General features: G+C 40.2%; 2 protein-coding genes and 1 long non-coding RNA gene across 4 annotated transcripts in view; 2 read left to right on the top strand and 1 right to left on the bottom strand.

Moving 5' to 3' along the window:
• LOC125229804 (major facilitator superfamily domain-containing protein 6) overlaps positions 1 to 1,761 on the top strand; it is a 42,878-nt gene extending 41,117 nt beyond the window's left edge. The window contains exons 6-8 of the mRNA XM_048134745.1: positions 300 to 413; positions 761 to 952; positions 1,588 to 1,761. Coding sequence (XP_047990702.1) covers positions 300 to 413; positions 761 to 952; positions 1,588 to 1,761 — 480 coding nt within the window. The remainder of the gene's footprint in view (positions 1 to 299; positions 414 to 760; positions 953 to 1,587) is intronic.
• A 397-nt stretch (positions 1,762 to 2,158) lies between these two features.
• Positions 2,159 to 6,103, top strand: LOC125229387. The gene is made up of 2 exons (XR_007177397.1): positions 2,159 to 2,211; positions 3,375 to 6,103. It is a non-coding gene; the product is annotated as an uncharacterized LOC125229387 (long non-coding RNA).
• Positions 6,104 to 7,410: 1,307 nt separating this feature from the next.
• Positions 7,411 to 14,526, bottom strand: LOC125229539. 2 transcript variants are annotated; one of them, XM_048134402.1, is made up of 5 exons: positions 14,198 to 14,526; positions 11,063 to 11,263; positions 9,342 to 9,542; positions 8,709 to 8,899; positions 7,411 to 7,795 (listed from the first exon to the last, which is right to left on the bottom strand). In XM_048134402.1, the coding sequence occupies exons 1-5, from the start codon at positions 14,252 to 14,254 to the stop codon at positions 7,603 to 7,605; spliced, it is 843 nt and encodes a 280-aa protein (XP_047990359.1). In that variant the 5' UTR covers positions 14,255 to 14,526; the 3' UTR covers positions 7,411 to 7,602. The 2 variants fall into 2 exon arrangements, with proteins under 2 accessions (XP_047990359.1, XP_047990360.1); XM_048134403.1 differs by having other exon boundaries at positions 7,413 to 7,732; positions 14,198 to 14,523.
• Positions 14,527 to 14,727: the final 201 nt, after the last annotated feature.

The following is a 14,727-nucleotide window of genomic DNA, read 5'->3' as shown; positions in this document are numbered from 1 at the left end:
TGGTTTTCGGCATCGGCCTGATCTTTACCTTCCATTTCTGGCATCTACAGGTAACACTCTAGACCTTACGGTATTGGGATTGGCTGGAAATTCCGTGCTCCAGCAGTTACAAAATGTCCGAGTAACTTTGTTTCTCTTCGTGGGCTTCGGCATTGGTCTTATCTTCACATTCCTTTTCTGGCATCTGCAGGTAACACTCTAGATCTAGGACGAAGAGTTCTAGGCCATTGAACCGATAAAATGTGTCCTTATCTTATGGTTTTTTTTATTGAGATTACGAATTCTAAATTATTTCACAGGACATTGGAGGGTCTCCGACGCTATTCGGTGTGGCGTCCGTCATCAATCACATTTCGGAGATCTTCGCCTACTTCTTCAGCTTTAAGCTGATCACACAAATGGGGCATTTCAAGGTAAGACCCGTGAGACACTTGGTTAACTTTCCATCAATATCCCACCTTATATTATTATAGCTTTAGAAGTTTTTCGAGAAGACGCGATGCAAATATGTGTTTAGTATCCTATTTAGCGTTTAATTTAACGTTACAATTATTCATTTATTTTAGATTTTCACCGCACGCACTTTTCTAAATTCTTCCTTTTTTTATAGAATAGCGACTATCAGACAAGTCAATGAAACGGTCAGATGCTAAAATAAAGTACTGAACTAAAAAAAATATATCATTCATAGACGAGACGTCTCTGCATGATAAAAAGTTAGTGAAGTATAAAACCAAGCTGAATATCTATGTCTTTCCAGGTCCTGTGCCTCGGCCTCGCAGGCAATGTCCTCCGGTTCCTCTACATCTCGTGGCTGACCGACCCGTGGTGGGTGCTGCCCTTCGAGTTCGTGCAAGGAGTGACCCACGCCGCCGTATGGGCTGCTTGCTGCTCCTACATCGCTCATCATGCACCACCTGGCCTACGATCATCAGCTCAGGGTGTTCTTCAGGTAACAAATGTTGCAAATTAGAGATAAATTTTCGACCACATTTGATCGAGTTCATTGACAGAAAAAGATTGTGGTAAGGTAAGGCATATCGTCACTACTTTGAAAAAATCTCGTATCTCACGCTGCTCCTCAAAGTTAAAACGCAGTAAGTCTATATGCATTCCATTCATACTTACTACAATTTTCTTTTCATAAGACAGACGAAGATACAAGTTTTTTTAAAAGTAGTGATGATATTTATTTGTCCTGTCACGGTCGCCACTATTGTTCACGCGGACAATAAAAACTCCAAACTTTTGAGAATAATGGTTTATTATATTAGAGGTTAAACTCTATATACGGAAAATTACAAAAAAATGCCCCAAAGCAGCGTGTGCGCCCGCAGTCGATGAATGAATGAATAAATGAATGAACTAATGAATGACATGAGGATGACTTGTCAGTCAGTAATAAGTAGTGATTATCCATTGTTCCATCCTTCCATCTTTATGAAGAACTTCCTTGATGCGAGAAATTCAATGAAATTTGTACCATAATTGATAGAATAACTATCATTTCAACAATGGGGTTATTTTACAGAAATAGAAAGTTATCTCAAAGTATTTTAAATTAAACTTGATTTCTTAAATTCCCAGGGGCTCCATCACGGTCTCGGTCGCGGCTGCGGCGCTGTGCTGGGCGGCGTGGCGGTGGCCAAGTGGGGCACCACCAAAACCTTCGCCGGCTACGGGATCCTGTGCGGGTTCGCGCTCGCTGGCTTCGCGTTCCTCAACTTCCGGGAGGAGGTAAATCATCATCATATTAACTGAAAAGTGGCAATCTTTTGTGATGGGATGTGTTATCGTGAAATGGTTCCCAATAATCGCAGTAATCTTCATTAGCTTATTGATTTACATTGAGGAGTTGACTGTGACTTTGGTGTCCTGTATACTAATGGTTAAATAATTAAATATATACATTAACTTGGTTCATCTTTAGTCTAGCTTTCATAGTGTTTCATAGTTTCAAATCTAAGGAGCGATCCAATTGGTCCTCTTTATCCTTCCTTACAAGAGCTTTTGAAAATGAAATTTAATTGTATTTATTCACAACTAGGGTACAAATCAAATTATTTGAAAAAATATTTTTTTTTATTTGTTATTTTTTCAAGTAGTCACACTACTATGCATATTATATTATTCTAAATTACCTTGGAAGCGGAAAAGATCTCCTCGACTCGCCTCTCCGACCTCGGCCACCATGACTCCTACGGCGCTACAGTAAGTGACACACTAACACACACAGTAACAACGTGGAAGAATATGGACGAAGAACACAGATGTCATATATACCATAGATCAAGCAAACGTATCTACTTAGCGTGTCAAATGATCTCAGTGAAATCCACTGAGTTGTCCGTCTTTACTCGCAGCTTGCACCTTTCGGGCGTCAATTTTTGTAAGTTGAAGTCAACCAAAACATAAAAAATGCCTCGTTACGTGATATTCAATTGCAACAACACAAAAATTATGAACAATCAAGAGCCTGAGACATATTTAAAATTACAGGCAAGAATCAACTTCAGTACAAAATTTGACACGCTCGGCCCCTATACAAATATATGAATTTGTTTCTTCTATCTAAATTAAGTTCTGTGACGAAGAAGCTCCTTCCAGCCCCATGCCCCATCCCGCGCGCGCTCTCCTCTACTCGCCTCTCCGACCTCGGCCACCATGATTCTTACGGCGCTACAGTAAGTGACACACTAACACACACATTAACAACGTGGAAGAATATGGACGAGGAAGCCCTTTTTAAGCCCCATCCTGCGTGCGTTCTCCTCTACTCGCCTCTCCGACCTCGGCCACCATGATTCCTACGGCGCTACGCAGGTATAGTCTATTATCCTATTGTTCTTTCGCATTCAGAGCCTACTGTATACCACTGCTGGAAAAAGGATTCCCGCCTCTTTTTTGTTACTGTTTAGTGCTATGTCTGGAAAACCGCCATCGCCTTATGTGGTCTGCCGGGTTATCTACTAAGTCAATTCCCTATTCGATTACTAAAAGTATAATAGTTGCTACAAAATATCCATTAAATTAAAAATAATGACTGGATGGATCGGAGCATATTACCCATGTGCTCTTTGATGTGTTCAAAGCTTATGACACATTTTACCACCGAGTTCTGTTAGAAGAACTCCCCAGTAACGACATTTGAAGCCTCCACATACTCTAAAACTATGCACCTAAATAAATTAAACTCTCAATACAATTAGTAAGGATACATTAATTTAGTTGTGGCTATATCTCATATGGCGTACGTCAGGGGAGTGTTGTTGGACCCTTACTGCTCCTCCTGTACGTTACTTGTCAGATTGCTTGCTTGCTGATAATATGCTATAATAAAAAGTTAGAAACTTACTCCATCGTATATTTATTAGCAGAACTACGCCGGCGAAGCCAGCCTCGGCGTGCCGGGACAAGCGCCCGCGCCGCGCCCCGCCAACCCCTTCCTGCAGGAGGCGGCGGGCGGCTACAGGTAAACTACACAAGAGACGGCGACTCCACGGCCGCTGACTATTTTGTAGCTCAAACAGTTCGTATGGAATCGAGTCTTACAACGCTTCATACGCCTTACGTAATTCAGTTGAAAACTGTATCCAATATAAGGAATCTTTAGACTCGATCTTTAGAAAAAAGTGCAGTCAGAATCTTTCTAAATGCAGTTTCACCTTTACGATTTAGGAACCTGAAATTCCTGAATTAAGTAAGTTGTATGAGGCACTGATACCTTTATAGGACATTCATAAACACATGTTGTACCCGGCGAAGTAGAAGAAAAAGAAGAAATATTGTATCCGAGGCAAAAAAAATACTGTTCTTTTGTATTTTAACTATTCTTATTGCAAAATGTTTTAGGCACAGAGTTACGACATTTTTATACCACGTCGCAAGAAACAACTAAACAGCTCGCCAGATGTTAAAAGGTTACCTATACTTTTATTTATGTATGGAATATGTAGTTCCTTAAGAAAACCAGAGCGTTCGCGGAAGGACAATCTAAGCTTTAATTATTTCTTAGAACTTGAAGTCGCGGGTCGCGAATCCTTTATGGAATTCGACGCGACTTCTAAAAACCTTGTTATTTGATGTTTTGATGTAAATATGTGTTAGGTACATGGAAATTATCGCTTTTGAAAGACTTCGCGATTTATTTTGTATAATGATTTGGCTTTTCTAGTAAAATTTTAAGCTAGTCCAAAGACTCGAGTCTTTACCAACACTACACAATCCTTCGAGAACCCAGGTTCTTCGTAGCTTCGGTACTAAGTATTATTAATAGGCGGTTGATATTTAAGATTCATATGCAAGAAGCTTATAAAAACAATGGAGGTTACACTAAGAACAATAGTTAAGTGCAATGTAATTTGACCTTGAATGATGAAGGATTTCTTACTTGGTGATTCAGACTATAGAGTACAGTTACTTCGGAATTACCGCGAAGAACGAGAAGATAAGACGTCTGTGCTGTGAATCAATGTCATTTCCCTGGCTCCAGTGATTTTATATGCTAATTTCTTGTTGATGGTCAGCCGCCACGTATTATTATGCCCGCGCCAAACTTGCTGTGTGAACCCAAAAGATATAGAGGTAAATAAACACGAATCGTAAACTGAAAAGATTCTCCACGCTCTTTTTGGTTGGTTAAAAGTTAGGGAACAAATCGGGGTTAATGGGAGAAATTAATCCAAATTCGTGTGTAAAGGTTTCGCGCACTAAGTGTGGAGGGGCTTTAGTGTAAGTAGGTTAAGGGTCGACGAATATCGCTGTAGCAGCGTCTCGCCCGCGGCCGGTGGCCGGCCACTATAAGGGTACTTGCTATAATTGTTCTAGGTGCATTCTACTGAAATGCTTTTTTGCATGGCAGCTACTTCAAAAAATCCTTAAAGCTCATATACTGCCAATTTGTTAGGCAAGAAATGAAATATTGTCATACATAAAATCGCTTTAGCGTTTCCAGAAGTATTTTTTGAGCCTCTCATGGAATGCCGTAAATATCAAACTTTTTTTACAACACGAAATAAATTGATGGTGTTATCAATACAACTCTTCACGATTTGCTCACGATTCGTGAGCATTTCGTGAAGCGTTTGTGCATTCGGCTACGCACACAGGCCGGATTGACTACTTTTTCGATAAAGACAAGATCTACCACTAAACGTGTCATTAAAACTTGATTTATGTAAGTATAAGCATTAAGCATCATCAGCTGTAGAACATAATGGCAAGTACCCCACAAACGTTACATTGTGTTCGCGGTGTTCGCTGTTGCTACGTCTCGTTTCTTTTGTACCGGTGTATTGTGAACTTATATTACGCCAGGGGTCTCCAACCTTTTTGACCAGAGAGCCACTAATTCGGCGATATTTTCTAGCCATGATGGTTAGATTCTGTGCCGGATCCGGCCCTGGTCAGAGTTTGGAGACCCCTGACTTACGCTATACCCGTACTGTCACGGTGTCATATCATGGTGTGATGTAGACCGGCTCACGGAGGGAAATCCGATCCGTGATCCGTATTTTGTTGATAATGTAGCAGATATTCATATTATATAACTATATTATAGCTATATGTATACAATGTAGATTTGTTGTAAAGATATTCTTATTGACAAATATCGCTGTTGGAGTACCAGAAATCGAGCGAGTGTATTATTAAGTAGAGTCCGTTCACGGTGAGTTCATGCCAAACGCGACGTCAAATATGGCGCTTCCATACATTGCCACTCCAACTTAGCCGTAAGAGGACACTACATGGTAAAAAACTATTGTTAAAAAATATTTTTACATGATCGCCAGAAACTGACTTTGTCGCACGATTAACAAATTTATTTTACATGTTAACAGTTGTATGTTTCAAAGGATTTTTCATTGTTACCCCTTTATTATGGCGTGTCCGTTTTCTGGCCCGACGACAACGATATTTGCTTATTGAGGAGGTGGGCACGAGTTATATTTTTGCACTTTCTCTCCGTCTGCCGCGCTGCGCCCTGCTCCATCCGGGACGGATCCGGCCCGTCTGATCTGTTCAGGGTAAGATAACGTACGGATCGCGCTGGCGAACGACTTTCAATTTCAAAACGTGTAACGATTAAATGTTGAACTATTGACTTGCGTTTTTGGTCTGGTTACCCTCTTATCCAATCCTTCTTTAGTATTATGGATCTTAGTATAATAAAATTATATAGATTATTTGTAGAAACATATTTTAATGCACATTTAAGTAGAATAAATAAAATTCTTACAAATAGTCATAACACTAACATTCTCAACATTCATCATTTAGAGAACAATATTATATTTAGGACACGAGTGACTTACAGGTATATTAACTGACCTGGCCCCGTAGCCGAATGGCATTTCTCCGACGCCAAACGAAAGCGATACGCCGCTGGCTCTGTCGCGCCAATACGCAAGCGCGATAGAGATAGATATCTACTAGCGCTTCGTTTCGTGAGCGTTTCGTGAGCGATTGTGCCATTCGGCTAGCCACCCTGTTTGTTGTATTTAATCTATAGACGTAAACTTTCGTGAGACATATTCAAAAATTTAAATATACGGTTGTACTCACGTTAAGATAGCGTTGAGTGACATGTTTCGAGGCATTTTGGAGACCCGTCATCAGGCATGAGTGTTCGCGGCGGCTAGATTCCGTGCACTGCACTGCTATATTTAAGAAGGTATGTAATCTAGGTATTCTAAGACCTATGGTCTATTTAAGTAGTATTATAATAGTTATTTGTTATACAAGGGGGCAAAGTTGTATTTTAACGCCGAGTGTGGAATTGATAAACGAGCAAGTGAAAGGATTCTATAGTTGAACCACGAGCGAAGCGAGTGGTTCTAGAATAGAATCCTGAACTTGCGAGTTTTTTAACACACGAGAAGTAAAATACATTTGCACCCGAGTGTAACACAAAACTTTTCTCCTCACTATAGCGAGGAAACTAAAACGCAAAAAATGCGTTTATCACTGCTTCCACTAGTTCCATAGGTGGTAAATCATCTTTATTACTAGATTCACCTACTTTTATCAATTTTAAAGCAGTTAATTTGACTTTATTCAAGGTCAAATTACTTTACCCACTAGTGGATAAAATGCGTTTTTACCCGCTGGTATTAAAGGACAAAACACGTGTTTCCGAGCTAGTGAGGGGAAAAAATACATTTACAGTATATACAATACAAAATCTTATATTAAGGGTCGGTTGCACCAAACCGTCCCTTACTGAATTTAGCGATTTTTAATATACCTAGCCTAGAGCCTAGACTTCTGCTGTGTAACGTTGATGGGCATTTTCAAAAATTGGCACCCAAAATTAGTGAAAGTTGTTAACAAAAATTAACTCGATGTCAGTTTGTGACGACAATTAAGCATGAAATTTCAATAAAAATATTACTTTTGTGTTAGTTACATAAACTATAAGCAATAATCTACATTTATAACGTTACATTTAAGTTTTAATTGTCACAAAACTGACGTCGAGTTAATTACTGTTTGTTAACAACTGTCACACATTTTGGGTCCCAATTTCTGAAAGTGCCCTGATGTATCTGTTAACTGTTGATGCAATTAGCCCTAAGTCTTAATCAGTCGATCTTGCAACACTCACACCGGTACAAGAATCCCGTTCTTATACTTCGCCTTCAGCGGCGCATACTCGCTCCGTCCGCTCCGGAAACTCCTCACACTCGCTGGGGTCTGCGGGGTCCCGTTGCTCCGGCCGCTGAGGCTGCTTCTGTCCAGAGAGAGCCAAACTATTACCAGCTTGCAATGCTCAGCCGCGAGGCGGCCGCCGTACCTACAGACAACGGTCTGTGTTGTTAAAGCGAAAGCACACGTCGGACAATGGCGATCAAATATGTGAAAGAGGCGCGTTCCTACGCACAGTCTATGCTCATGTAGGTGAACGTGTACCATACTTGTATGAGTGAGATATGACAGGTCGACTTTTTGACAGGTGGTAATTGTGAGGTAACCAAGAGGCGGGCAGCGGGAGTGGCCATACTGTACGAAGCATGAAGAGGTTTTCACACTCGATATGGAGCCGCACTGATGTTTGTTACAATATAATTTGGCAACTAGTAGGACATGGCGGCAAAAGTAAAAGTCACGGTTACACACCGGAACTCCGTGCCAATCGGTATCAGTATCAACCGCGTAATATGCGTAACGTTTCAAGCAGTCGCGTAAAATGTAGGCATCAATTACAGCTAGTTTTGCTTGAGTCGCTCAGCTTGCTTCTGTTCAGAGAGTCAAACTATTACCAGCTTGCAATGCTCAGCCGCGAGGCGGCCGCCGTACCTGCACACAGACAACTGTGTCAGTTGCATTGTCTGTGCTGAAGCGGAAGCAAGCCAGTCTTCACACTGGGATACGCTAGTCAGAATAAGCTAAATTGGCAATTTTTGATAGGCAAGCCAGCACAAATGTTAAACAAACGCCATAATTTCAAAGAAGTTGGAAGGGAATTTGAAAATCGCTATCAACTTAGCTGTGTCTTTATTTAAACATCTTGCATAGGACATCATCCATCGCCTCCATCAGAGTGGCATGCTAATCCGAGTTGGTGTGAAAACCGGCGTAAATAATTGCAAATGGAACCTCAACCTCAATCAAACCCATCTGATAGAATACGATACAAGCAACATGCGACAGGCTGACATTTGCGCTAATAGTTACTTATAACTGCATTTGCAACCCTTTAAACTCACCTGATAGAATCTACCAGTGACACTCGACTGGCCGACAGTCCGCCGTTTACATGCACCCGTTTCGTCTTGGCCTTCGCCGTCGCGCGCGCAGCCATTATAGCAAAGACCACGCCGAGGAGCTGAAGGATGAAGAGCGCTGCCAGGCCTGCAGCGGCTACGTAGCCGTTCCAGGGGGCGTCAGCTTCTGCCTCCTGCAAGTAACCAGATAAGGTAACTAATATGTCGGAATAATACCAACTACTTATAATCTTTCAAAATGTTTGTACAAACTGCTTCGGTGATAGATAAAGCCAACTTATTTGTAAAAGAAAATTAGTAAGGTCAACACGGGTAAGTGTGTCATAAGGTCATCTTCAGCAGTATAAACTCGCTTTGTTAGAGACTAGGGACCCTGAACCACATTTGACACACACATCATCGTTATGCACCAGACATCTATTAAAATCGGGAAACTTGTTTCCATTGGGATTGCGTTTCTCAAGTTTCCACAGCCGGGAGGACCTTACGTCAGGATTATTCAAGAAAGAAGAAAGTTCACGGTATCTCAGTGTCTTTATTATCAACGTACGAGGAACAAGTATTTATATAAGCTTCATTGTGAACAAATAGGCTCTATGTCTGTTAAGAATATACCTTGACAAGCGCACTAAGGTGCTCGGGTATCTGGTGCCACCGCGACAGATGCTGCAGCAGCGGTTGCAGGTGCTCCCTCGTGGCTAAGATGTGCTCCAACTCCTCGAACTCAGGGGAATTCAAGAAGTCCGTTATGCGGGAGTACACCCAGATGCCGAGCGCTATCTCCAGTGCCATGCCGAGCGACATTACAACTGCGTACTGCAAATAACGTTTCATGTATAAGTAGTGTAGGTACTTATGGAGTAGGGTATGGTGGTCAATGGTCATTAATAGATAAAGTTACCTGTAATCGTACATTGATAAAAAATATACAAATTCTACGAAAAATCACGTACTCCTTCACCGAGCTTAGAGGGGTATTGGTTTTATCAGACCAGTCTACATCACTAAGCAGTCACCGTATACATAAAGTAAATTAAGAAAAAAAAAACCGTCGCGTTTCGGGTTCTGGTGAAAGCTACTTGCGAATGTTGGATTATGTAGAAATGTGTAAGTATTTTTTAAAACTGCTTTTAATGCTTTAATTATTAGATGGAAACACAAATGAATATACGTATAACGTTAAGGTTTGAGGAGTTTCCTCAATTCCTCATGAATCCGATTATATTATAAGAAATCGAAGCTTGACAAACTTTGACTTCAAAACATATGCTTAACAAACATAACTAAATAAATGTCACTGTTCTGAACTTAAATGCATGCTTTTCTTACAAAAATACCAAAGTCACTATGAGTGTGCCGTTCAGATTTGAGGAGTTTGGTTCTGGCCATCATCAGCAGTTCCACTGCACCAAATGTCACTGTTCTGAACGAAAGTGCATGATGTTCTTATAAAAATACCAAAGTCACTATAAGCGTGCCGTTCAGATTTGAGGAGTTCGGTTCTGACCATCATCAGAAATTCCACTGCACCAAATGTCACTATTCTGGACGAAAGTGCATGCTGTTCTTATAAAAATGGCAAAGTCACTATAAGCGTGCCGTTCAGATTTGAGGAGTTTGGTTCTGGCCATCATCAGCAGTTCCACTGCACCAAATGTCACTGTTCTGGACGAAAGTGCATGCTGTTCTTATAAAAATACCAAAGTCACTATAAGCGTGCCGTTCAGATTTGAGGAGTTCGGTTCTGACCATCATCAGAAATTCCACTGCACCAAATGTCACTGTTCTGTACGAAAGTGCATGCTGTTCGTATAAAAATACCCAAGTCACTATAAGCGTGCCGTTCAGATTTGAAGAGTTCCGTTCTGGCCATCATCAGCAGTTCCACTGCACCAAATGTCACTGTTCCGTACCTAAATGCATGCTGTTCCTTTATTAACACAAAAATCACCATATGTATGCCTTTCAGATTTGAGGAGTTCCCTCGATTTCTCCAGGATCCCATCATCAGAACTGGGTTCTGAGAAAAATGGGACCAATCTGTATGTATATACATTCAATCAAAAAAAAAATTTTCAAAATCGGTCCAGGAACGACGGAGATATCGAGGAACAAACATAAAAAATAAAAATAAAAACATACAGACGACTTGATAACCGTCCTTCTTGAGATATGAGGCGACGGTTAAAAAATCGCTTACACCTGTGTTGAGACGCCACAATCCAGTCTAGCCAGAAGTCGGTACTCAAATGGAAGCAGTTCTCGTACCGCGATATAGAGGGTCGGGGTTCCAGAAGCTAGTGTTCTATGTCGTATGATCTTGTAGCAGTAGTTACCGCGTAAAGCAGGATCCTCTTTGGTCTGTGTTGTGAGGCCACGATGGCAAGGTGAGCCGCGGCCAGTAACGCTGCCCCTGCAGACGGCAGCGCCCCGGCTAGCAGCCGGTACTCAAACGGCAGGAGTTCTCGTATTGCAATGTAGAGGGTCGGGTCCCAGCGGAGGCGAGCGCCCGTGGACAGAGCGGCGCCCGCGAACAACTGGAAAAAGGTAGGTAAGTATTCAGATGTCATTTGAGTTGGTTATTATGTGCATCCACTGTACCATTTTAAAAACTATGTACCTACTTACCTAGGTATGCTATGTTCCTTTTCAAATACGAAACTCTGACAGTTACTTAGATTTATCTGTATGCTGATACATCGCTGGAATGGAGACATTATAGTCCCATTTCCCATTGTTGTATGTTTTCCAACGAAAATTAGTGACACATACTATGCGTTAAATCTTCAGAATCACAAGAATTTATCAGATATACGATATTATGATACAATAAAACATATATCTATATCATAATCTTATGTCGTATGTCCTAATTTTTTTATTTTATAGTTGTTTGACTGCCTAGTTTACCTACTTAAAAATTATTTAAAAAAACCGGCCCAGAGCGTATCGGGCCACGCTCAGTGTGGGGTTCCGTAGTTACCCGTATTTTTTAACCGACTTCAAAAAAGGAGGAGGTTCTCAATTCGACTGAATGTTTTTTTTTAGTATGTATGTTACTCGATATCTCCGAGAATCGTGGACCGATTTTCAAAATTTTTTTTTTGATCGAACGGGCATAACCCCGAGATGATCCCATTGGCACCAAGTCAGGGTCTGATGATGGGATCTTGGAGAAATCGAGGGAACTCTTCAAATGTTATAGGCACATGTAATGTTTTAGTGTATTTTTCAAAGGTACACCAGTATTTACTCCTGACGGTAGTTATTTTATGTGGCTGAGCTGATGATGAAAGGTCAACTCCTCAATGGTTAGGAGTTAAAGGATAATTCTTTCACTACTGTACATATATTCGGCCTGAAACATATAATATCACTAGGAACCACTAAAAATCAACAAATAAATAAACTTTTTAACAAAAAATAAAACCGCCTTCAAAAATAAGCGCGTTACAAAACACGGAGAAACTAAAAAGCCAAAAATAAAAAACCTTTGAATTCAGATTTCTTATCGGATTGCAATAAGCTAAACATCCAAATTTTATGAAATAAAACTATGGAAACGGATTAAATCGCGTATAATGAATTTAAAATACATCCCGACGTTTCGAACTCTTTACAGCGTTCGTGGTCAACGGGTGACTGAGGAAAAATTAAAATGTGCAAAAGCTACCCACTTACAAGAAATATTAACGAACCATGCCCACAAATAATATAGATTTCTAAGGCAGGTTCACACACTATTAATAAAGCTAGTTATACAATATTCAAAAAATTTTACCATTACTCTGTTAAAAAATAATTAACCAATTAATCTACACAAAATTGACAAAGAAACAAACTGCAAATGTCCAACACCATACAACACAAATGCCTCACAGCCTTCGTCGTGCTTGTTCCATTATCAGATGTACTACTGGATCCCAAGCCGGTGGTAAAGTAAAGCCATCCTCTCTATTAAAGTTAAATTTTAAATTTTATTAAATTTTTTGAATATTGTATAACTAGCTTTATTAATAGTGTGTGAACCTGCCTTAGAAATCTATATTATTTGTGGGCATGGTTCGTTAATATTTCTTGTAAGTGGGTAGCTTTTGCACATTTTAATTTTTCCTCAGTCACCCGTTGACCACGAACGCTGTAAAGAGTTCGAAACGTCGGGATGTATTTTAAATTAATTATACGCGATTTAATCCGTTTCCATAGTTTTATTTCATGAGTAACTATCGCGGTAACCGAAGACAATATTATCCAAATTTTAAACAAATCAATTATTTTTTAAGGCGGGGCCAGCCTGCGTATGGTTGGGTGGGGCAAACAGGTCTGGTACCGACTACAAAAATAATTGATTTGTTTATAATTTGGATGTTTAGCTTATTGCAATCCGATAAGAAATCTGAATTCAAAGGTTTATTATTTTTGGCTTTTTAGTTTCTCCGTGTTTTGTAACGCGCTTATTTTTTAAGGCGGTTTTATTTTTTGTTAAAAAGTTTATTCAAAAACTGTTCAACCTATCAAGATGAAAATAATTTTCCTAGAAAGTGTTTATAAAGATCTACTTTTGTGATTTTTTTCATATTTTTTAAACTTATGGTTCAAAAGTTAAAGGGGGGGGGGGACACATTTTTTTTTACTTTAGGAGCAGTTATTTCCGAAAATATGAAATGGTGCCAAATTTCAGCTGTCTAGTGCTAACGGATACTGAGATTATCCACGGACGGACGGACGGACAGACAGACATGGCGAAACTATAAGGGTTCCTAGTTGACTACGGAACCCTAAAAATCATAAATTATTTTATCACATGTTATTTTCAGGATTCGCGATGTCCCAAAAACTTTATAATCTTCTTGCAGATCTAGTTATCTGTGAGACTACGATACTGGAACTCGGCGGCATTGAACTGCATTTGATAAATCTTACATGTCGATAAGATCGATTACATGAGTTTTGACGGACACTGATAAGACTTTGTAAGCAACTATGAAATTTCTTCAAGGAACAACATGCATTGGCATCAGTACAGTCAGCCAAAAAAGTGGTTTACCACTTTTCGACCTCATGCGTTTCAAATAGAGTCGAAAAGTGGTAAACCACTTTCTTGGTTGACCGTACCTATGCTGAATTGAATTTTTCAGTACAGATGGTCGTTTTTTTACGCACTAGTTCGAGAAGTGGTTCATTATATGCCAGGTCGAAACTTCGGAGGCTCATCTGAAAAACGTCGTACGATACGCGTGCGAAAAGGAAATTCGTAACTCGTGTCGATTTAAAACACTCCCTTCGGTCGTGTTTTAATTTATCGCCACTCGTTTCGAACTTCCTTTTTTACGCACTTGTATCGTAATGTACTATTGTGTACGTACTTATTATAAAATTTACTTTTAATGGTTCTTTAAAGTGTGTACTACTGTTGGTACTGGTAATAGAGTAGTGAGCTTCTGAGATGAAGCCACTACTTACTTGCTTACCACAAGCAGCAGGTTTACATGCTGCAGCGCGTGCGCCGCTCTCGCGCCGATACACATCTCGCCTCTCCTTCACTCCTATTCCATCCAATAGCTTGCTCTCTCACTACACTACACCACACTCAATCACAAAAAAAAATACACAAGACAGGATCACCAAAACAAAAGACTGTCGGCGATTGACTAGATGTTATGAGACTCGAGCCTCTTCTTTGTACTGCCGTTTGCAAAACAAAAGACAGTAGCTTGACTAGAAGTTATGAGACTCGAGTTTCCTCGGTGCACTGACACTGACGTTTGCTTCACGTGTGCTACATACGGTGTTCAAAATACGAATATCTTATCAGCTTTATCTGGTTATCGCAATCGCTCGGTGTCCCACACGTAGGCGCGGTAGTTTGTGCCACTAATGATGACGCGTGGATTTGTCAAATTCTACCTTTAGTAATATAAAAATACGAGCCAAGGCACGCGTCATAGTGAATGACATGGTCTATAGTTACTATGTCAGTGTGCTTTGTGCTACATTAACC

This window comes from Leguminivora glycinivorella, chromosome 9, assembly GCF_023078275.1.
Source record: "Leguminivora glycinivorella isolate SPB_JAAS2020 chromosome 9, LegGlyc_1.1, whole genome shotgun sequence".
Taxonomy (NCBI): domain Eukaryota; kingdom Metazoa; phylum Arthropoda; class Insecta; order Lepidoptera; family Tortricidae; genus Leguminivora; species Leguminivora glycinivorella.
The sequence above is the reverse complement of the archived record's forward strand: the minus strand, read 5'-3'. Positions and strand labels throughout refer to the sequence as shown.